This window comes from Argopecten irradians, chromosome 6, assembly GCF_041381155.1.
Source record: "Argopecten irradians isolate NY chromosome 6, Ai_NY, whole genome shotgun sequence".
Lineage (NCBI taxonomy): Eukaryota > Metazoa > Mollusca > Bivalvia > Pectinida > Pectinidae > Argopecten > Argopecten irradians.
The window spans coordinates 9,054,305-9,079,012 of NC_091139.1; the positions used below are offsets into that span (position 1 = coordinate 9,054,305).

A 24,708-nucleotide genomic window follows, 5' to 3' on the forward strand; every position below is an offset into this window, starting at 1 on the left:
CTATATAATGTATAGAATGTATTGTGTTTCAGTTGCTATCTGGAAAAGACTATTAGATCCATACTATATAATGCATAGAATGTATCGTGTTTCAGTTGCTATCTGGAAAAGACTATAAGATCCATACTATATCGCCCTCCTATTATGTACTCTCAAGACAGATGTTGTCGAATAACACGAGGTTCAATAGGTACAAAGAGGCACTGGCGCAGAAGAAGAGTGGCCAAGGTAAGTTGTCAATGCTTTCCGTACCTCGCGTTCTTTATTCTCGCAGATAGACTGCGGATATATGATATTCCATTAACTAAAATTAACTGAAAAAATGATGGAAAATAGCAGAATAAATGTCTCTACTCGTAGCGAAGAAACACACATTTTCAGAATGGCCACTAAAAGGATCCCGTTTTTAAAATTATATAAATACTAATATAAGTCTTTCGACACGACACCTGCTACATATGTGTTACATTTTATTTCTAAATCACAAAATAATGATTTATTTCGCTTTAATTTAATTGCAAGTATATTAAATATGATAGTATTTTCTGTAAATACTTATTAACACGTAATCTAACTAAAGCTGATCATCTGTGAATTTACAACATAATTGTATCGTCTTAAGACTAAGTCTGATCGCAATTATGTTCTAATACTATGTTTTAATGCACAAACGATAAACAATTTACTCGTTAACATCGATAACAGAACATGTTAAATAACTTATAAATCATTTTCGATGAACTTGGTGCAAGCACGCGAGGATTCATATTTCGAGAGAAAAACCTCGCTTTACCCCTGGGGTTTTCACGTTCGTGCCAGTGTTCAATCCCCACCCTCTTAGCTAAAAAGAGAATGATTATCCGCTACACCACCAGAAACCCTCTATAACATGCGTATACAATAGTCGAACTACTCCGTAGAAGTAGTTTTATTTGGAAATTACTTTTTGAACTTTGACGAAGTGGAATTTTAAATTTCAATTTTCTCTTGATTTGCAGACCCAAACGGAACATTATTGAAGGAATTCGACCAAAGAGAGCTACATATGTTCAATTTCATTTTGGAAAAAAAGAAGAAGGATTCAGATGCGAAGAAATTCGGTCCAGACTGGAATTTGGAAACCTTCCTGACATTCTTGAAACATAAATATACCGTTATGAAACATGGGTATGTTGGTTTATTTGCGTTTTTGTAAAGCCAAAACATTTGTATAAAACCCATGATTTTCTAATATAATGATGAAATTAGTTTAAACTTTGAGAAACTAATGATTTTAAACGGTTGCCACTTTCAGCACTTTTGTGTTCAAGATTTTTTCTGTATTACCCATATTTTATGCATACACATGTATAATATTAATGCAAAATAAGAATCAATTAAGGACCTTTGTTTAGGTTCATATGGTGTTATACCGCCCGGGTAGAATTAATATTTTTAATCCTACCTGGGCGGCATAATAGCATATGGACCAAAAAAAGGGTCCTTAATATCTATATAAGATACGTAGTTTCTTTAACAAATGTCAAAAACATTCTCCATCGTGCATTTTAATAACAAGAAAAGCTATGACCGTAGGATGCGACCCTGAAAAAATGCAACGTTCCGGCAATGTTGTCACAAAAGAAAAAATGGAAACACGGAGTCGATAAACTGTATATTTAACGTCACATGACCATATATTAACCAATGAGAATGGTGAAAAATCTTAGCATATCAAATATAAGATGTTATAAAGTTTTTGATTATGTATTTAGAATTGTGAATATTTTAATGCCTCTTCAACTTGAACGACATGAACTTGAACATGCGCATTGCTTATTATAGGACATCTTTTATTTGTTCTATGTTTATGTTTTAGATTGATCATATCCATGGCAGCCATTCGGAGTATCGCAGGCGGAGAGCCATTTACTAAATACATCACTCGAAGACCATTTTGAATATTTTCGTGACGAACACATTTTACACACGAGTTTAGGTAATGAGATTGTTTTATGTACCATGTGATACCAGATAACGTTTGCGCGGGACTATTGTTTCTATTGGTGATGGAATGGCGTCACAAGATGATATCCCGCGCTAATGTCATTTTACCAGGGGGATTTCAAATAGATAAGTTCCATCACCTGTGGTTATACTACTCCCGCACAAACTTCATCGGGTATCACGTGGTACATGAATTATTCCCATTTACCATCATGATTGCATCACAAACATGTACCATGATGATTGTACCAAAATCATTCTACCTGATGAATAAATCTGTATCCCGAATATGTTTTGAATGTTTTTTTCTTGATCACATGGCGTTCAAATTTTGCAATTTTGCATTCCATTTATATTGTCAATGAAGCTCACAAACCAATCATAATAAAGTTATATAATCATAATAAAGTTATATAATAATAATCATAATTAATACATATCGTCATAATAGTGATTTCGTACAAGGATGTAATGAACACAAACTTTCGTGGTAAGAGAAATAATAAAGGGGACAGCAACATTTAACATTTATTGCTCTTCTGTACTACACTTGTATTATAATCTGAACACTAAAACGTAGGCCTAATTAAATCTCACAATTTTTTTATTCATATGGGCCACGCGTAATTTTTTTTTCTTATTCTATAATTATTTTTCATGTTTTTGCTCTTTCCTTGATTATACAAGTTACCGGGTTTGTATTTATCTAAGTGTGTAAGCACATTTGTAGCATTAGTACTCCACAATGAAGAAACGAAATTAATTTATTGTGCGTTCTTAATAATTCTGAGATAGATAGATATCTTTCAATAAACTATATTATAATGCACTTAATAAATTTGGTGTTACAGTAGCTAATTTTAACAGCTTATATAGTGAAGGGAAATATTAAGAATACAATTTATTTGTAGAGAAAAATATAAGCGTCATTATATTATATTATGAAACCATCAACACTATCTTTAACCTTTCAAAACGAATGTAGAGACAATTTTAAATTATTATATTGAATTGAGAATGAATAGTCTCGATGCTGTTCGGATCTCTCGTGGCTAAATAAAGTTGATATGAAATCTTTATTGTTTTTTTCCACTTCAATTCTCTTTATTTTCCAACTGAGATTCATGATGAGCGAGATTATGCGAAATCCGGTACCTATCAGTATGATAAGCTAGTAAATCAATTGCTTTTAGGGAAAACGATTTTATACTATGGTCTCTGTTGGAATAACTGTTTTTTTTCTTTCTTTTTTTAAGTCAAATCATGGTTATTATTACCAAATTCAAAGGCAACTGAATATTTTTAAGGAACATAATGTTTTCTTGTAGTCTATAAATTTAGAGATATTTTCAAAGATGAAATTTATGTTGATAATTCTTTTTCGTCGCTTATTGTGGGATATTTTTTAATCACAATTCTTTTATTCAAAATTGATTAAGTATTGATGTCACTATTTTTTAATTTCATCGGGGTATGAAAAAAAAATTGTTTGCAAACTGTGTGAATCCGCGAAGCGGATTCTCATAAAAGTTAAAATTAAGAAATAGTGACATCAATACTTATAATTAATTTTATATTCTATTTGATAAAATGAAGTATGTTTAAATGTAACATTATAGTGGTTTTTCAAGGGATTATTTTTTCCGAATCAATACGCAACGTCAATGTCTCTATTGTGACGTCACGATAACATCGGGGTTTCGCGCCATTATCGGATTTTTTTCATAGTGGTATGCAAATAAAATATTGGCCAATCAGAAGCCAGATTTGGTATGAAAACAAAGAAAAATTAATTATTTGTAAATGACAATAAAGATACCTTTCGTAGACGGACTTCAGACAATTTCCATATTTCATAATTCTATTTTTAAACAAGCTTACATCTCTCTCTCTTTATTACAAACCATACATCCACATCCATTCAATATAAACAAACACAATAAATAACCACACAACCTTATATTTACACTTGCTAGGCTTGTTCACTATACGCAAATACTAGCCGATTTTGTTTACCATAACTGCATGGTAACATTGAACTTTGAACTTGCGTATAAAAATTTTCAATACAACATAAAGGGGCTACTTTTTAAAAAAGAAACACATGGTTTTGTTTACATGTTGACGCAACATTACGTGCATATTGTTGTTTTTCATAGAATTTTGGAAAAAATAAACAATACATATATGCTTCATATTGATATATGATACAAACATTTTTTTTAAATTAACAATTGTATAAAGAAACGGGATAAAATATCCCGACCGGGGCGACGTGCAATGCTTTCATTTTTGTTAAAAATGATGGATGTCAAATGTAAACATTACCATTGTGTCTGTGTCCTACGATCGAGTCTTTGGCGTTGACGGACGTGAGACCCTCTGACAGAGCTAGGTTAGTTATAAACATTCTCTTGTCTTTGTTCTTTGAGATTTTAATCATGTGTATTTTAAGACATGCACCGCTAGTAATCCACGTGTTGACAGTTACGCGTTACCACAAATACATTGTATCCATCGAACATAAGTGAAGTTGTTCCATTTATCAATAACGATGGATCTAAGCGTATATTATATAATCACATGGCTCCTAAGGATATAATATCGTCAAGTCAGACGACAATCTCAAATACATTGAGCTACTTGTTTTGACAAGTTCGGCAAACTCCAGTGTGTAAGCGTGCGCCAGCTTCGCCTCGCCGGTCACCGAGTTCACACATGTGACCGAGTTAAATACTTTATGTTATTACTCTATATATTAACTTTTATCAAAATTAAATATATATTTAAAGTTTTGATCTGATTAAATATAATCATCTCTGAAATTTACTTGTTTGTAATGTTTATTTCACACTAAGATATTGAACTTTTTTGTCGTCGCGGATGAATAATTCTACCTTACGTGAAGAGTCATCATTCGCTGTTCAATTGAGTAAGCTCCTTCCACTTTTGACCGACTTTTATTGATTAATTACGTCACTTTCAAATGACGATTTTATCACATAAAGTATAAATAAAAAGTCGTGTGAGTGTAAACATAGGGATTTGATTTCGTTCTTATGTTAACCATGCTTGTATGGAGCAATTCTTCTAAGAATATATTCAATATGGGGCGTTACCCAGAGAATATCTTCTTAGAGGAATTGCTCCATACACGTATGGTTAACATAAAAACGAAATCCAATCTCTATATAAAGCTGGGTGTTCACGTGGGATAACATTTTGCGATTTAAACTAAAGACAAAGAAAATTAAATTTAAGCAAATTGGGATTTTTCATGGTATACTTCTTTCAATATTTACTCAATATTATACGGCTCAATTTCTTGTGATCCTAGTAATATCCTGCAAAATTGCGAAAACATCAACCTCACGAAAATAACCGGTTTTACGATATGTTACTCTGAGGAATTTTGATGAATAATTAGAAAGGTTAGTGTTTTATCTAAAATGTTTAGCTCATCAGTGTCCTGACTTATGATTTCGGCATAAGGAGACGACCTAGTTCACTTAACCATGTTTTCCTTCGTCAGTGCGAATTGTACGAAATGGTAGCACATTTACATAACTTTATTCCATACTAGAAGTTTTGGCACCAACTTGTATAGACAGATGAGGTAGATGATTGATGACATCGTATTCATCTCATACCTCGTCCACAGCCAGCCTATCTTATCACACATGGATAGGGGACGTTCATCACTAGAGGTTATATGTAGCTTTATAAGACACATTTAGACGAAATGGCGTCTTTGTCGAGGAGACAAACGAAAATTAACCAAAGTGGAAGAACAGATTTTACTGAAAACAATGGGAAAGACTTAGGACCTGCACCGAAGACTGACATTGGTGGCTTTAGACAACTATTTGGTTTTGAATTGCGGGATTTCACATCGTGGCGATCTTTTGTAAGGTTACTATGTAGACCGACCGACCCAGCCGCTATAGGGGCACTTCGATTTTTCTATGGTAATGTATCTATTGTTAACAGTTCAATTAATATTTAAACAATCACTCCTACTTCTGCCACACATACGTCAATAGTTCGAATAATACAATTATAGTTGTCTTAATAACTAGGTAAACCATGCACTTTGGTATATCACAGTTTATGTAAATTTTGCAGAATGTATCCACTTGTTTCAGTATACCTTTAAACATTAATTAAAGTATCAGATTACAGAATGGTTGAAAGTTCTACAACATCTTGCAGCTATGATCATTGAATAAGGCTATTATATTATTACAAACTCTTGGAATCTATAAGGACTAAATAATGACAGTTATTTTGTTCTTATATACTTTAACAGAAATTAGAAGTTCAATTTCTTTAATCATCTTTCTGCTTCAACATTATATCTAACTTATATTTTTTTTATAATTTAGTTTATAACCTTTTATATATGTTTCATTGAAATCACTAGCTTATTTAATATAATTCCCAGCTCTGCGTATCCCAAAAGATATACCCCGAAGGTGTTTTTGTAGAGTGAATGTCCTCAGAAACTTTAAGCTACCTAGACGTGTGGTTTATGTATAGCCAAGGGGCAATTGAACCACATTGGTAGCCCTGCTGATATCAATGTTAAAAGCTAAGTTATGGTGAAAATGATAATTATCCAGTCTTTTGAGTGTAAAGTTGTCACATCCCTTTACGGTCCATCGATCAAATGAGTAGGATCAAGAAAAACAAATTCCATCTGCAGAAACTGAGTATTTAAGAAAATGATGTATTTTTAATGGAAAACGAAGAAGATAAATATGTTTTTGGTTTTGGTCAAAGTTGTTGTGACTGTTCCCTTAGTACCAACGAAACGAATTGTATATTTTCTTGTTATCTATTAGATTTTGGCACATAATACATAGTGTCAAGATAGCTTAATCCTGACAACAATTTTCATTTAAAAACTGTCCTTCCTCTAGTTTTACATCTGACCCTGAACACTTTGTTATGTTTTACTCATTACTTCTCCTCTGTTTCAGATCTTACTTCACCACTAAAAAATGCTAATTTATTAATTTGCTATTTTGCTAATTTGCTAATACATAATAAGTGTCAGTTTGCATGTTTTGATGTTTACTGATTTAGTCCCAGTAACGATGTTAATCCTTAGTGGTTTTCAATCTCGACCATCGAGTCTATTAATAATTTTAGGGTTAAAGACAAAAATGTAATTCGGTCATCCTCCCCCACAAATTAATTTCATTTGTAAAACACTGTGCGTCTTATTGTCCAAATATTACCTGGAATGATGTAACTTCCGCTTCCTGTTATAATCACGGAGGATCTACACATGTTTACTTTCACTTTTGTCCCTTTCCACAGGGTTCTTGCTATTTATTGATACACTGGAGGAGAGAGGAATGGGACAACAGGCCTACAGACGCTGGTCACCTGACAGATGCTATGCTCCAGTGTTCGACTTCATTAAGCCCCTCTCAGTAGCATGGATGTATCTACTGTATTTCATAATGCTTCTAGGTACGCCTTTACACAGGAAAACAAATATCAGTAAAACGCTGTCATTTGTATCCACCAAGAAATAAATCAACGATTTTAATTTATTCGTATCTACATAAGGTGTAGAAAAATACAGCCATTGATAACTATATACAACCGTCACTATATAATAAATTGAAAAGAAATATACCATGACACTTCAATCAGTATATCGGTCATATTAATTACTCGATGTACCAATACTCGACTAGTATAATCATGGTACAGGTTTAAGTCAACAAAACTACTATTGCATCTCTTTCTCTGTTAAAATTAAACGCTGTGGTCCGTACTGAATGCTCGTTTTGCATTTTTACCTGCAATTGGTATCATTGGGTTTGTGTAACTATGGTTACACGTGATATTCTGCTACATGCATCATTAGTATAATATTCAGGTCTGTCTATCCATAGTAGTATGATTTATTCTACAGCCACAATTGATATAATAATGAGACTTATGTTTTAAAAGTAAGAGAAATATTTGTTTTAACCACCGTTGGTATAATGTTGGAGTCTGTGTATCCATATTGTAATATTTCGTTACGGCCATTGTTAGTATAATCATGGGGTTCGTGTTTCCATTGTTACATGTGCTATTTTGCTACAGTCATCATTGGGATAATGTGTGAAGTTTTTGTAGCCATGTTTACAGGTGATATATTGTTACAACCACCATCGGTATGATATTGAGGTATATATCTCCATCCTAACAGTAATATTTCGTTACAGCAACCACTGGTATAATGTGTGAAGTTTTTGTAGCCATGGTTACATGTGGTATTTTGTAGCAACTAACGTTGGTATAATGTTAAAGTTTCTGTAACCATGGTTACAAGTGGTATTTTGTTACAGCTACCATTGGTATAATGTTGAAGTTATGTAACTATGGTTACATGTGGTATTTTGTTGCAGCTACCATTAGTATAATGTTTGGGTTCCTGTACCGCTGGTCACTGATGATATTTACCGGTGTATATTGGTACATAATTTTATTGGACGGCACGGTGTGGAACAACCATTCCTATCTATTCGGATTACTCGCCTTTCTTCTACTTCTAACTGACGGTAACCGATATATGTAAGTAAAATCATAGTTATAGTCGTAATATCACATTAATGTCAATCGTCAGCATTATGTCTTCTTAGTTAGAAGTTATCAACATACGAATGTAGACATAATTTATTTGTTTTCATTGTCGATCAATAGTATTATAGCTGATGCGTTTCATAAACCCTGGTATACTTTTCCGTCGCAGCCGCATATATCATTCATCAGAAATGAATTGGATATAAAAATAAATATAAAAAAAATACATTTAGAATAATCAAGCTTGTATATACATGTATATTCAAAACGTTAATATCCCTATCTAAATGTTTTATAAATTCCATATTTTATTGACATTAATGCATAAATCACACAGCACATTTTGTTTTTAATTCAAACATTCCACTAAGACGGCTTTCTAGCCGAATATTTCAATTTAACGACATAATTTGATTGTGTAATCATGTGTTTGATTGTTATGATGCCAATGCTATCAATACATGGAAAAGACTTTTCTGTTTGATAGTCAATTAACAGCATTTAGTAATGAGTATGCCTTTCAGACTAAATGAATAAATTTATTACCTAAACATTTACCAAAGTTTACACCATTCAGGTCAATAGACGGTTTGATTTGGCCAGAAATTCGGAACCAGGCAGTCCCGTTATGGAATTACACAGTCATGCGATTTCAGGTAGGTAAAATTAAACGGTTATAGTTATAGCATATAATATCTTATTATTGTGGTCCTTTTAAATGTCCCTTAAATCACAGGATTTTAATTTTTAGTAGCACTATGGCGTACAAAATTACGATGACGGCCATTTTGGCATATTCTCATAGACTCCTAACCACAAGATATTGTTTCCTGATGTCTCATCACAGTTTATATCTAGAGGTCACAATCACCTATGTCACATGACACTAAAATACTTATATAATATACCGTCATGTTGAATGAAACACACCAAATTAAGATAAAAAATAAAATATAAAAAAATATCGTCTAATTTACAAAATGGTCCTGTCTAGACCAGAAATAGAATTTATCTAGTAATATATGAATAATTATGATGATAATGCATTTCCCAAAAATGTAATGATAAAATCCATCTTTATTTGGTAGAATTTGTTTTATTAGAAATAATGCATCAACTACAGTAGACTATACATAAATGAAAATTGACTTATATCACCAAACACAGAAGCAGGTGAGAGGGCATCTTCTAGGTAGCTAGCTATCTGACTTTAATTTATATAATGACCATAAACGTTATTTGTTTAAGAATTTAAATTTATTTGATATATTGGAGCTATACTGTTTTGTGTAAATCAATTTAGATAATTGGACACAACACTTGCAACGTTCCGTGTTAACTCCATTCAATATTTCCACAATGACACAAGTATATCTAAAAGAACATTATTTCAGTTTAAACAGTAGACAATAGTAATTTAAACAATTGACATATAAGTGTATGCATATGAATACAAAACACAGAATATTTGGTAATTGAAAAAAACCCATAAAGAATATATTAATTCCTTTCCAAGATTATTGTTTTTAAACGGGTTAAACATTGTAATTTTTAGACAAAGAATGATACGCTTAAAGACACTTTATTTTTTAATTTAGGTATTCATTGTGTACTTCTTCGCCGGAATAAAGAAACTAGATCCAGAATGGATGTATGGTTGGTCTCAGATGCACGTGTCTGGTAGTTGGGTATTTGATATTTTCAGGTAAATATGATAACTGTTGAACACCCGTTTGCAGTTAAGCCATTTCGATATCTATTTGAGGTGCTATACCACTGACAAATGGTATTTATATAAAAACAGGAACAGACAAATTATAATTTTCTTCGGTAAACAAGTTACTTACTTTACACTATTGCCATCATTGAAATTTTTTTGCTTCTTATCTTAATTCAGAATAGAGGTATCTAAAATAATCTAAAATAATCAATTGCATCCCGAGCACAACTCCATGACACTATGCTTACATTATTTTGTATATGGAATGAGACACTAATTGTACAGAAAATCAAACACATTATCTAATATGATTCCTGTTCTAATTATAGATATATAGGCTCTTTATGTTCATATAATCTGATTTTATGAAGTCTTATATATTTTTTTTCAATTTTGCGGGCGTCGATGAGCAAAAACCAGTTTCATAAGATATCAAATGAAATGAACACAAATTTAAGTTTTATAACTTAACTTCTTACATCAAAGTACATGCAACATTCAGCGGAGGCCGCCATTTTTTCACGGCGTCGAAATTCTGACCAAATTATTCTTACGACATATGCAAGATATTACACGGGCTAAATCACTACATTGATGTAGGTATCGAGCGGATTATGTGATATATATACACAATTATAAATATTTTTGTCCAAATTATGATTATCGTTCATGCTCTGTTGGCGATGGAGCACCTTTGATTATTGTTACATGTATAATTTTATGTTTTAACAGACCTTTTCTGACCGATGACCAAATCGACCTGTATGTTGTACACTGGATAGGCTGTGTACTAGACATGACGCTGGGATATGTTCTTTTCTTTGATAAAACAAGAGTGTTCGGCCTGATTTTCGGCTTCACCTTCCATGCTATGAACTCTCAAATATATAGTATAGGTATGTTATCTAACTAACTATCAGTTTCCTATAATTGTAACTATAAACTATGAAAAAGTAGTTAACACTTTCATAATAACAATTAACACAGAATAAAATGTGTGTGAAAATGGAAAGTGCATATTGAAGTCAAAAATATGATGTTAATAATTTTGCAATATTTTATTCATTTTATATATACTTTATTAAATGTATCATAGTTAGATTTATATAAAACATACCAACATAAAATAAACATAACCGAATTATATACAATATTTCCTACAGATATCTTCACAATGATATCATAGTAATTGACATCTGATGTTTTTATCAAGTTTATAAAGTCAAAATTCTGCTGCTTCAATAGAACAATAGACAGTGAAAGGTATTTTGATCTTTTAGGTATGTTTCCGTTTATTGGAATGGCTACTATGACGGTGTTTTGCTATCCAAATTGGCCCCGAAAGTTTTTCAGGAAAATTCTACCCTGGAGACAACCAAGCACATTCCGCAGCAGTCGCCATTGTTTATATTCAAAGGGAGACACCAAACCCGAGTCAAGGTCCAAACAGGTATATAACTACCTGTAATTGACCTAATTTTAAACATGTTCAATAGTGTTATGAACTTTGCTGGCTTCGTCATTATTTTGTATATATACGCTAAAAAGAATTAAATACCTCCATTACTGGAGATCTGTCCAGTTGTAGACATCGGGCCAAGGGAAGTAATTCGCTATATAATGTCTTCATAACATTATAATAAATTGTTTATTAACACAGATGCAAGAGGAACAGAATGTGCCACCAAAGGACTGCCCAACTAAGCCAGGACGCTATCATATACTCAGCACATTCTTTGTCATTGTCTACATAGCTGAGCAGGTGTTTCTACCGTTTTCATTTGGAGTATTTAAGGTAAATCGTTCATGAGTAACTATAATACATTAAGCTCTATGAATACAGTTATTTAGGGACATATGGACATGATTGAAGGACATAATCTAAATATGGTAAATTCGGATGTATTCAAGAGAATTAATTTTGCGAAATAGTTTGTGTTGTTGTTATTTTCGCGACAACCCCGCCAGTTTTATTTTTATTTAGCTATCTTTCATACTTAAACAAATCGCGAAATATATCTTTTCGTAGTTAGCACAAATTTCCTCCTTACGTAAGTTTCAGCGTTAAACATGTTTAAATCGGTTCAAAGCAAAGATAACGGCAATAAAATTATTACCATCGAATTAACCTTTTGTGGTTATGGTACTGGATGGTGCCTTATAGACCAGAGTTTCGAAGTATTTGGTATGTATATATTATAATTTACAAATTTTAAATATTGGCTGCGCTAAAATGTTAGATTAATATCGAAAATTGGTACATAAATAAATCACAATTCTGCAACTATTGGTACAACATGTATAAATGCAGTTACTGAATTCAATTCAAGGAGCAACTTTTCTGGTGCGAAAAGTATCAAACCATAATTATCACTAAAACTTAAATAAAAATATTCCTACCTTTATCTCGTAGATCTTGATTATTGTTGATATCATACAGGGCCTTGACAACGACATCGGAGGGGTATACGGTTACAGCTGGAACATGATGATCTATTCTCCTGACCCGTACATCAAAATTTACATCAAAGATCTCGATACAGGAGAGAAAACAGATATTTCAAAACTGGTATGGAATGGTTTGTTTTTATTTCTGTTTGAAATAACGAAGACAAAAATGTATGAAAAATACGTTATGTCATTATATTTGCTTGAATTCATTCCTTGGCATTATTCAGGTAAGCCATAAAAGTGAAAGGAACCGTTGGTCATACAACCCGTACATGCTTCTTCAGTACACACAATGTCTGGCTCGTAAAGTAGATGTGGATGGGACTTTGGCTGGATCTTTCGCCATTACTTACGATATATGGATCAAAGTTAACAGACGGTTCAGACGTAGGTAGGGTTAAACTATATTATAAGTATTAACTTATTTTATATATCACCATATTTCATATAGATTATTGTTTTATTTTACGTAAAGTCTTTTTATATATTACCGTATTTTATATATTTCCTTATTTCATATATGACCTTATTTTATGTATTTTATTTTATATATTACCCTATTTAATATATTGCCTTATTTTTAATATTACGTTACTTTATATATTACCTTCTTTTGTATATAATCTTGCCTTATTTTATATATTATCTTATCTTATATATAACTTTATGTTATATATACCTTATTTCCTTATTATATGTATTACAATATTTTATATATTACCTTATTTTATACATTGCCTTATTTTATATTTTACCTTGCTTGACTTTATGTATTATCATATTTTATAAATTGTCTTATTTTTATACTATCCTATTTTATATATTTCCTTACTTTATATATTACCTTATTTTATATATTATCGTGTCATAGTCCTTAATATGATTTTATAATGAATCTACCAGGTTCAATTAGACGAGTTATCATCATGTTCAAAGAATGTTTAAATATCTTTTCCTCGAATAATGACAACTGTGTGAAAAGTATAATATCTAACCTTCGATATTGTCTACCAGCATTTTCAAAACGGATTATGCTAATCTAACTATTACAAATACAAGCAAAGATTATCATTTTAGCAGTTAAGATTCAATATCCTTTTATGCTTATTGGGAAGATTAGTAAATTAACAGATGTTATGATGGGTTTATGCGCATGTCTTTCAGTGACGATGCAAATGTTGAAGTACAGCCTCATCACAATGTCGTCATTCTTGCGATGATGATTTTGATGATGAGATTTTATATATATATATTCTTTCGACAGACTCTATGACCCTGATAAAGATATGTTAACTGCAAAGTGGAGCCTATTCTCGAAGACCGACTGGGTATTACCGCCATTAGAGAACTACTGGGAGATGCGAAACAAGAAATCGGAAATGATTCATAAACGTAACGACACAGTTTTTCGATTCCAAGCAGACTTACCAGGTAGGAAAAGAAAATACTAATGATATATTATGCCATGGACATAAACAATAGTAGTAATATTTAATTCAATTTTTTTCGACATTTAATTTGACTAAATCATGCTAGTTCTATATGATAATCATCACATAACTAGTAGTTATAAGTACCGGCTACACTTTCAATTTCTTTCTTACGGTGACTTCGTGTTGAATGTTACGTCTCCGTCTATCGAGATAATTGTGAGACTTCACATACTGATTTTAATATGATGGTTAATAATGACGTCACGATATTGTAGATCGGCCGTTTGTGATAAATAAAGTATTATGACATTGCAACAGTACCATTGTACACTTGCATTGCGGCGTTTACAAATTGTCAATATTACATGGCACTATAGGTCAGTAATGGGGGTATAATGCTTAAACAAAACTGATATTGTTTAATGTTCAAGACTTTTTGTTTTCTGTTAAAGGATATACCAACACTATTAAGCTGGATAATACCAATGACTTTACCATTGAAGTTATGAAAGGGAAAATAAACCTTGAGGATCCAATACTTTCTCAAAATACTACTTTACAAGAGGGAGAGTCATTACTGGTCAGTATAATCAAAGATATAACAGTAGTCAACCTTCGCTTAGGTCCATATGTCGTTATACTAACCTTGGGGAATTTCATAACGACAAAAAAACTGTGGGTTATTATCATCTACCATTTTACCTGGCGGAATAAAACCATGTTTACCAAATAAGCATTTCCTGATTGTTATAAAATCCTATATAACATATGATAAAATAATAAATACTTATTGTAGACACTAAACAAAATATTGCTTGCTACAATATCAACGTGTCGAAGCATACGCGAGAAAGAGTTGCCGTGTTAAATTCACGCAGGAATGTGCACTTTTATAGTGAATATATATGTATAAACTTAATTGATTGCGGTAGAATGACTACAACAAGAATGCCTACAGTTAGCGGTTTATATACCGCGATAATAGACCTACGGGTGTAATGTAGGTTCAGCAGTCGCGAGATTTATTCCCCAAGCTGATGGTTTTAACTACCATAAAACCGAATGAAACGCAAATCACCGGTGTTTCTTTACATGAAACTAGATTTGTCGCCGTAGGCATCTAAAACTGGAACACAGAAGATATAAACACTTTATGAAATGTTGCGATGGCATCGTTTATTTTTAAGGTTTCACATTTTAAAGTTGTTTAAGGATTGAACTGATATTTTAAATATCGTATCTTTTGTTATATAATAATTTCGTAAACTTAGATACAGAAATATGACGAACAAAACCAAATTTACACACCACGCTATAGTATTGGTTTCCTGTGGCGTTATAACGATGTCAATCAAACCAGATTCCCAATACATTTTGCAGAGAGCTGATCGTTTATGATGTCTGAAAATATGGTTTATTTTTCGGGGTCTATGACTTGACAAAAAAATATTTAACCAGTGCAAATCGCTTTAAAACCATCATGTATCAAAACCATCATGTATCATTTATTTCATAACTCCTGCAAAAATTCGAACTGTTCTTTTTTATTCAAACATCTATATCAAAACTTCCTAAATCAAATTTGATTTTAATTTTAATTTTTTTTGTTAAAATCAAAACATATTAATTGTACCTACATAAATTGCAATTTTTGATGAACATATAACGTATGGCAATTGGTAAGATATATATGAAACCTTCTTGTTTCGTGAGCACTGGGCATGAAGTTAAATTTCTTTATTCTTCAGTAAGTGAATTTTCTAGGAGAGATTTTAGCATCAGTTCTAACGTAAGTCCTGGATTTCCAGGAGAGATTTTAGTATCAATTCTAATGTAAGTCCTGGATTTCCAGGAGAGATTTTAGTATCAATTCTAATGTAAGTCCTGGATTTCGTGTGTCTTTAACATCGTATATGAACTTACAGTTGGGATATTGACTCACCTAGGCTTGTGGTAACCTTCACGTAACACCATGATTCACCAGAACAATGACACAACAATTGGTCCTAATATTCTTTTGAAATGCAAACTCTTTGTGATATCGTAATATACTAATGTAGGATAATTGAGTTCGCATGGACTATAAAGATGGTAAACTAACTTATCCAAAATTAATACAGCATCTTTGGAATTACAAAACACATTAGTTCTGTTTACAATCCAGCAAATATATAGAAATATAGAGTGTTTTTTTTATTGTTCAGCTTCCAGCAAGAGATAAATTACTAGTCCATACCATATCTGATGAACCTTCTTACATGAGTATCAGTAAGCCAAAGGATACCAAGTTTGAAAGGTACATGAAGGCAGTGGAGGCCAAAGAAAATGGCGAAGGTTTGTATAGATAAATTATACGATAAAGAAGAATGATTCCATGAATGTACAGGCGATTGTGTTCATAATAAGTGCATATTATTATCATTAGCGTTCTTAATAGTGTAAAGCTTGTTATTTCACAAAAAGGATGAATTCGAGAATGTTTGTGTCACTGTGTTCATAAAAATGACATTTCATTTATCTTAAAATTTGAATTATCATTAAAGTTCTATTTGTAAAACATTTCATTCCAAAAAGATGGAGTGGTATCAGGGATATTCAGGTCATTGTGTCCATGATTAAGATATTAGAATGACATTTGAAATATCTAAAATATTAGAATTACCGTCAACGTAGTTTTTTTGTAAAACTTGTAATTTGACAAAGAAGGAATGGTTTCCTGGATATTCAGGTGATTGTGTTTATGTTAAGGACATAAAAATGACTTATATCAATAGCGATATATTGGTAGAATTTGTAAGTGTCATAAAACAAAATGGATAGTTTCATTGATATATAGGCCGCTGTGGACACGCTGTGGATTAAGACATAAGAATGACATTTGATTTTATCTAAAATACCGAAGTTATTCTTAGCGTTCTATTTGTAAAATTTGTAATTCCAGTGTCGATAATATTCAGGTCACTATGTGCATAGGTACATAAAAATGACATTTGAAATATTAGAAATATCGGAATTATGATTAATGATATATTTTAAAACTTGTAAATCTACAAAGAAGAATGATTTCAGGGATGTTTAGGTCACTGTGTTCATGCTAAGTGAAAAATTCAATTTGTAATATTGGAAACACATGTATTGGAATTATCATTAGCGTTCTATTGTTAAAACTTGTAATTTTCAACATGTTTATCTGACAGAATGTCGTTATCACACTCTTTAATGGCGGTAATTTCTCGCTCCCACTGTTACATAATTATCGTTCTAATCAAGGGTTTGGTTTCTTAATGTGCCATATGGTAACGCTGTCGGCCTTTCTTTTGAGATTGTTACTTAACACATGTACACTGTATTTAGACAGAAAACATGTATACTGGTCTTATTTACTGTCAAACAATTTTCAAATAAAAAAAAAACAACAACAAGAAACAGAGTGGATGTATGGATAATGATAGTAACACCTGGAGTATGAAGAATGACTTTATAATATTACCGTTCTATGAACAAATACAGCCATTTCGAGAGCGTTGAAGTAATATTTAAAAAAAAAAAGTTTCTGGGACACCCTCTGGTTATAATAGTTTGTTGTAAGTGTTGCATAGTCAGCTTAAAGAAGCTGTAGTATATCATTGCTGATATAGTTCTAATGTATAACTATTGATGACTTTGAAACACTAGTTTAACGAAAGTTGGTGTTAAACGTTTATCTCTAGGTGCTCCGTATACTTGTGTCAAGCCTGTGTCAAGCCTGTGTCAAGCCTGTGTCAAGCTTGTGTCAAGCCTGTGTCAAGCTTGTGTAAAGCATGTGTCAAGCCTGTGTCAAGCTTGTGTCAAGCTTGTGTCAAGCCTGTGTCAAGCTTGTGTAAAGCTTGTGTCAAGCCTGTGTCAAGCTTGTATCAAGCTTGTGTCAAGCTTGTGTCAAGCTTGTGTAGCTTGTGTCAGGCCTGTGTCAAGCTTGTGTCAAGCCTGTGTCAATCTTGTGTCAAGCCTGTGCCAAGCTTGTGTCAAGCCTGTGTCAAGCCTGTGTTAAGCTTGTGTCAAGCCTGTGTCAAGCCTGTGTCAAGCTTGTGTCAAGCATGTGTCAAGCCTGTGTCAAGCCTGTGTCAAGCCTGTGTCAAGCTTGTGTCAAGCTTGTGTCAAGCATGTGTCGAGCCTGTGTCAAGCTTGTGTCAAGCCTGTGACAAGCCTGTGTCAAGCTTGTGTCAAGCCTGTGTCAAACTTGTGTAGCTTGTGTCAAGCCTGTGTTAATCTTGTGTCAAGCTTGTGTCAAGCTTGTGTCAAGCCTGTGCCAAGCTTGTGTCAAGCCTGTGTCAAGCTTGTGTCAACCTGGTGTCAAGGTTATGTCAAGCTTGTGTCAAGCCTGTGTCAATCTTGGGTCAAGCTTGTGTCAAGCCTGTACCAAGCTTGTGTCAAGCTTGTGTCAAGCCTGTGTCAAGTTTGTATCAAGCTTGTGTCAAGCGTGTGTCAAGCGTGTGTCAAGCCTGTGTCAAGCCTGTGTCAAGCCTGTTTCAAGCTTGCGTCAAGCGTGTGTCAAGCCTGTGTCAAGCCAGTGTCAAACTTGTGTCAAGCCTGTGTCAAGCTAGTGTCAAGCCTGTGTCAACCTTGTGTCAAGCCTGTGTCAAGCATGTGTCAAGCTTGTATCAAGCTGATGGATGACAAACGCTACCATGATAATTCTAAACAAATGCAATTTCCTTTTCACTGTTATTTTGTTTGTGGGTTTACAGATCCCGATGGAAAGCTAATGAAGGAATTCGACAAGGAAGATATTTATGGCTTTGACCTGATGATAGATGAAATGAAAAAGCAGAAAGAGAGACCTTACGGACCAGACTGGTGCTGGGAAGGTTTCGTCTCATTCATTAAAACGCGACTCTTCCTGTTTAAACATGGGTAAGAACAACAATTCTAGAAGTTATCAATGCATGGATTCTAGCGCAAATTAAGTAGATGAAACCAATTATTTAATCTTGTAAAAACATTTAAATAATTTTTTATACAAATATTTTACACATTTTTAACAATTTACATACATGTATATACATTAATTAGAAAATTTAACGAGAGCATTTATAACATATAAAGTAATTTTGATAATTAAAATTTTAAAAAATATTTAGAAGAAAAAAGTACACATTATAAATATACTGGAACTAATTCATGTACCACATAAAACACGATAATGTTTGCGCGGGACTAGAATCTCCAGTGGTGATAGAACATAACTTTTTGTAATCTTCTCGCTGAAATGACGTTAGCGCAGCGCGGTATATCATCTTTTAACGTCATTCCATCACCAAAAGAAACAACAGACCACACAAACGTTATCAGATATCACGTGGTACGTGAGTAAGTCTCAGTTACATTTATTGAATCAGGCATGCAATATAATGAAATATGATTGGTGATACAGATTATTATATAGGAACCATTAAGTAACCTACATTGTAGGTAGCGTGATGCACTAGCACAAATTCATAATAGGATGTTTTTCTCTAACGAATCTCGTGCGGGATAATGAAAATACGATTCATGGGTTATATTCAATTTTGATTAACTTTTATAATCAACGGATCTCAAATAAAATTATAAAGCTTTGATAAAAAATAACTGTACATGGCTAGAATGACTTAAATTAAGAGATGCAGATTGATTCGTGCAGCGTTCATTTTCATTTTTCATTCAAACTTGGAAAAAATATATGATAAATTTATTACCTTATTAGTTTGTCATTAAAATAAGTTAAGAAAAGCATCACTCAGAATTCATCAAATTAGCTCAGCGATGAAATTTTTGAATTAGATGTTTATAGGAACCTATCACTATTATAGCTTTTTATTAATTGTTACCGGTAAAATATTTGTCCAATGAAGAGACAAGAATAACATGAAAGATATTTGCATACTAGATGAAATAGGCAGATACTTTATCATCAAACGTCCTGAAAACATATTCCTTTACATAAGAATTTAAAATACATTTGATGATAGTAAATACTTCATATGGTATCATTATCATTTTTGTTAATAACTGTTCAAAAGACGTGTCGGTGATTGTATGTTTTGAGTTTGTTTACTGCTTGAGACATTGTGTTCTATAGAAACACAATCTATTGATATACCTGTTGCTGACTCTTCTATACCATTTCTGACGTCTCATGACTTTGGATTCCATTTTTCTATGACTATGCTTTTTTTACTGAGTTTTTCTAATACTTGTTTCTGCTTTATACCGGGATAGTAATAATTTTTCTCACAACTGCACTCTTGCAGACTTACCTTAAATATTATTCTATTTCAGACTTTTCTACGCGTTTGCAGCTGTGCGAAGCATTCTTGGGGGAAAAGCGTTCGAGGAATATGCAAAAAGTTCAAAAACCTATTTTGGCTAGTTACTGAGTCTGTAAGAAAATTTTACGATTAATAAAATTGTATTTATGAATTATTACTGACATTATCACTTTGAACATTTTACCACAAGCTAACTACAAAAAAAATAGACCTGTGTGTTTCAAGTTCTTATCCTTTATTGGGAAGTTGCTAGGTACTGATCGTTTGAAGGGTTTTCTCCGAGAAATCCGGTCTTTTCCTGCCTCTTAAACAAGGCATGAAGACCCTAGCTGTCAATCGGGCGTAAAAAATTATAGTGAAAACGACTTGAAATACATATAAAGGGAAGGAATACAAAGTACAAAACGTTATCTGATATGCTGATGAATTTGTTATACAGAGAGGTATTATTGGTGAATTAACCAAGGATGTTCGAAGGACCGACACCTTTTTCTGAGAGTTATTATGGCTGGGCAGTGCGAGCGTCAGACTGCTATATCCGTCCACTATGTCACTGAGGTATTCTGGTCGTGAAAATACTGTTCACCAACTTTCTTTTGCGGATATTAATTTTTACGATTTCTTTAAGGTATATTTACGGAGATTACGTTTTGCGTTCTAAGATTAATTTAGTATTAAATGTCGTTCAATACAATTGTAGAAGACATACATTTTTTGGAAAGTACTCCTTTTATAATTTGTGACGGAAAGGAGTGAAATTTTTGCCCTTTCGAACAGCGCAATACACCAGAAGTCTTTGCTCTTTTCACTTCACAAAACCGCTTTCAAATTGTGATCTGACAAAGAGTTGGTATGTTAAGTTCAATTTAAAGATGTGTTTTTGATTATCCGCGCTCAATTTTCATTCTTTGACGTTTTTAAATTTCTATTTCCACTTTTGTTTTATTAGTTCTGAACTTGTATTGATATCAAATTTATTGTATTTAGCAACTTCAACTGTAAATTATAAAACTCCTCCTCGAAATTATTTCAAACCCATAGCAAATGCAAAGTAATGAAATCATAGTTAAATACTTCTATTACAAGATACTTTACAGATCTTAAACTAACGCAAAGCCAACAAATCATACAAGCCATCGAAAACGCTTAATCAAAATAAACAAAATATGATTTCATATATTCTAAAGTATGTACGGATCAAGCTTTCAAAGAATCATCAATCTTTTGTAATTGCTATTATCATCTGGATTATATGGTACATACTTTCATTCGTTTTCAGATTATTATCTCAGGTTACTCGTGTCCAATTCCACTAATTCGAACATATATCTTGATCTTTTCTTTTCTGGTATATCGATAAAAATGTCAGCTCCGGAACAAAACCATATAATTACATTCTGGCGTCGAGCTGGCAACACGCGGTTAGGAGCGGAAATCTTACTGTGACTACCCAGTAAGTAATCTATTGTTATACACTATGATAGACAATTGTTTTTCCTTCCATTCCCACCAGTAAACGATATTACCAAGCGTTTTTATCGCTGATATTTCCCGTAAGATAAATATGTCTGCATTTGCCATTTAATGGCGGTGTTTTCTAAGCATCTACTCTCTATGTTCCTTTTTTTCACTACCGAGAGTTTTTGTCGGTATCATGTGCTAACTCTTATCCCTGACTTCTTACATCAGAGCATCCTTTGTTCTGATAGTGCAATCAACTATCTCTAAGACACAACTTTATGGAAGATCTAAATTCAACTCAGCTGTTTTCATGTATCCTTCCTCCTTCAGTCGTAGCCTTTTAGGAGCCGATGTTACAGGAATCATAGCCTCTTAGGAGCCATTACTGGAAAGCTGTTCTTATTTTCAGTAGCACGTTTCCTTTTCGATACATTTACTTATCAGCTATTGAAGTTGTGTTCTTGTTTTCTTTCTTTTGTTTTGTCAATTTGCTTGTACTTTGTTTGAATATATCCTACTGGGGAATTTAAAGTTGGAAGATATTGCAATACTCGATAACAGCCAATCGTCTTTCTTTTCATTACAGCCGACCAAGTGTTTTATCCCTGTTAATACCATCCCAAAAATACGTTATTTGCCATTCAGTAGCGTAGTTTGGTAAGCATTGCTTTCAGAATGTCTTCTTATGAGAGTTTTCTTGGTCTAATAACATTCTGTTGATAATTTTCTTTGCTTTTGGTTGCAATTTTCATATTTATGGTACCTACAAATACCCTTTATTTGTAAATAAAAGAATCTGTAATAAAATTCACAAGTATGGAGCCGATATATCACCACAAGCCCTTAACTACTGGGTTGCGATTCGAAATCTCACGTTGTAAATTGTTTCTAAATATAGGTTTTCAATTTATTTGTATTTGTGTATTATAACTCACTTTGCGTTAGTGTTGATTTACAATGCCAGTTCCATCAGGATCCTCTACATTTGACAATGGGATAATTTCCGTAATAATAAATATCAACTACGTAACAATTATATTATATATAACACAACATCGAATCCAATCCGTGCTTAAAATGCTGCTTTTTTTACTCAACTAAACAAACTCTACTGAAAGAAAATACTCTTACACTATAAACCTTGCCATAGTTAATTGCTCCGTTTTATCTGTTAAGAAACAGAGAAGGGGAACCAGAAAATCGTAAATGGCAGAGATATAGTAGCCGCCGTTACATTGAATCTGTATATGGAAACACACTGACAACCATTTGTGTCACAAGTTAATGATACATAAATACTAATAAGTAGCTACAGAAAACTTGCTATCCTCAGCACAGCCTATCAGAAGTCGTGAATTAGTTTCACTGTTTATCGTCTGTTTCATTTGGAAATAATTAATTTATAACCGCAAACATGTTTGTATATATCAGTATACCAGCCAGCAAGAACTATATCTATCGGCATGCGGGGAATCATCACAATTAAAATCCATTAATGATTCGTCAACGTAAACGCTATTATCAGGACCCTCCGAAATAATTCATCTAGGAGGAAGATAGGATCGATATGGAAGTTGTGATACCATATTATGGTTTTGCCATTTCATTTCAAAAATGTTTATTGCATACACAAAAGGGATTTGTATTCAGCAACCAAAACCAGTATGAAGAAACATGAATTTTATTTTATGAATTAACAAGAACATAATAATATACATCTAACATAATAGTGTTTCTCCTCCAACCTATCACAAACTGTAGTGAAATGTATGTGATTCTGTTAGTTTCAATTACGTATTCTGATACACATAGTAAATAGGAGTATGGTTACATTTTCATCACATTTTTTCTTGGCATTCGTTTTTAACTGTATCGAGCTCTGTTGTGCTTTAAATCATTTTTAGGTCCATTGTATTAAAGCATTTATCCGGGAAATGATACATTCTTGTCACTTTAGTTTTTGCATTCTTATGGTAATTTTTGAGATTTTGCTCGGATAGGGAAACAATATTCCGATATAGCCAAACGTGTGTATACAGACTGTTTTGCTTTGTTAAGAAGAAATCGTTTTCGCATTTATACGCAAAAAAACTTGCAATACTTTAATACCAAAACGTTTTCCTAGTAGCGGTTAAAGCAAAAAAAAGCAAGAATTAGTGTATTTTGTAGCTGAAACTTTAATGATCAGAGCAACATAAATATCATATTTTAAAGACGACATATATACAATATACTCCGCAAACATTCATGCATATCAAACAACTCATTATTAAAGTATCGCTTCAACTTATCGTGTATATACACAAAAAAATATCAATTTTCCATTAAATTCAAAATTTTGTCAAATAAGTCTCTTTGAGTGGCAATAGCCCGAAACGAGCACAGTGTCATAGTCATGTGTTTTTCCTTTCTTTTTCTTCAATAGTGTGAACTCTTGTTTGAAAATTCCAAAAATCCATGCGAGAAAAAATGTTTGATAGACAGGTGAATAAGTGTTGTTCTACTGTGCTTTCTCGAAGGTTACAAGAACTAATGATTTTGTTAATTAAAGTTTGACTCAATCTGACGTCAGAGAGCCTGTGGGTATTCATAGCGGCTGATAATTCAACCGACACAGAACAATTAATTGCAAAGAAAATGAATAACGACATCTTCCAACAAAGAGCTGGAATCTAGAAATGGATACACTAGCTGGTGTAACCTTAGGGGTCCATATTTGGCAGTTTCGTAAACGGAACCTATTTGGGGGGTTGAGGGTGGGTTATAAAATGTCGCAGTATTA

The 24,708-nt window shown here is 32.7% G+C and overlaps 2 protein-coding genes across 2 annotated transcripts; both read left to right on the top strand.

Annotated features, from left to right (window-relative positions):
* Positions 1-110: 110 nt before the first annotated feature.
* On the top strand, positions 111-2,266 carry LOC138326258 (uncharacterized). The gene is made up of 3 exons (XM_069272377.1): positions 111-228; positions 999-1,167; positions 1,859-2,266. Exons 1-3 carry the CDS (start codon positions 162-164, stop codon positions 1,938-1,940), a joined length of 318 nt encoding a protein of 105 aa, XP_069128478.1. The 5' UTR covers positions 111-161; the 3' UTR covers positions 1,941-2,266.
* Positions 2,267-7,275: 5,009 nt separating this feature from the next.
* Positions 7,276-20,576, top strand: LOC138326259 (vitamin K-dependent gamma-carboxylase-like). Its single transcript, XM_069272379.1, has 14 exons — positions 7,276-7,467; positions 8,400-8,565; positions 9,152-9,230; positions 10,173-10,279; positions 11,027-11,190; positions 11,575-11,744; positions 11,955-12,089; positions 12,735-12,863; positions 12,973-13,136; positions 14,010-14,176; positions 14,631-14,758; positions 16,383-16,512; positions 18,903-19,068; positions 20,476-20,576. The coding sequence occupies exons 1-14, from the start codon at positions 7,350-7,352 to the stop codon at positions 20,564-20,566; spliced, it is 1,914 nt and encodes a 637-aa protein (XP_069128480.1). The 5' UTR covers positions 7,276-7,349; the 3' UTR covers positions 20,567-20,576.
* The last annotated feature ends 4,132 nt before the right edge of the window (positions 20,577-24,708 follow it).

What these genes read in the sequence shown, in the direction of transcription:
- LOC138326259 (XM_069272379.1), top strand. Translation starts at nt 7,350, where the DNA reads ATGGGACAACAGGCCTACAGACGCTGGTCACCTGACAGATGCTATGCT. An exon ending in ACTGACGGTAACCGATATAT is followed by an intron (nt 8,566 to 9,151) that starts GTAAGTAAAATC and finishes TACACCATTCAG; the next exon opens with GTCAATAGACGGTTTGATTT. An exon ending in ACACAGTCATGCGATTTCAG is followed by an intron (nt 9,231 to 10,172) that starts GTAGGTAAAATT and finishes TTTTTAATTTAG; the next exon opens with GTATTCATTGTGTACTTCTT.
- LOC138326258 (XM_069272377.1), top strand. Translation starts at nt 162, where the DNA reads ATGTTGTCGAATAACACGAGGTTCAATAGGTACAAAGAGGCACTGGCG. An exon ending in GCAGAAGAAGAGTGGCCAAG is followed by an intron (nt 229 to 998) that starts GTAAGTTGTCAA and finishes CTTGATTTGCAG; the next exon opens with ACCCAAACGGAACATTATTG. An exon ending in TATACCGTTATGAAACATGG is followed by an intron (nt 1,168 to 1,858) that starts GTATGTTGGTTT and finishes TTTATGTTTTAG; the next exon opens with ATTGATCATATCCATGGCAG.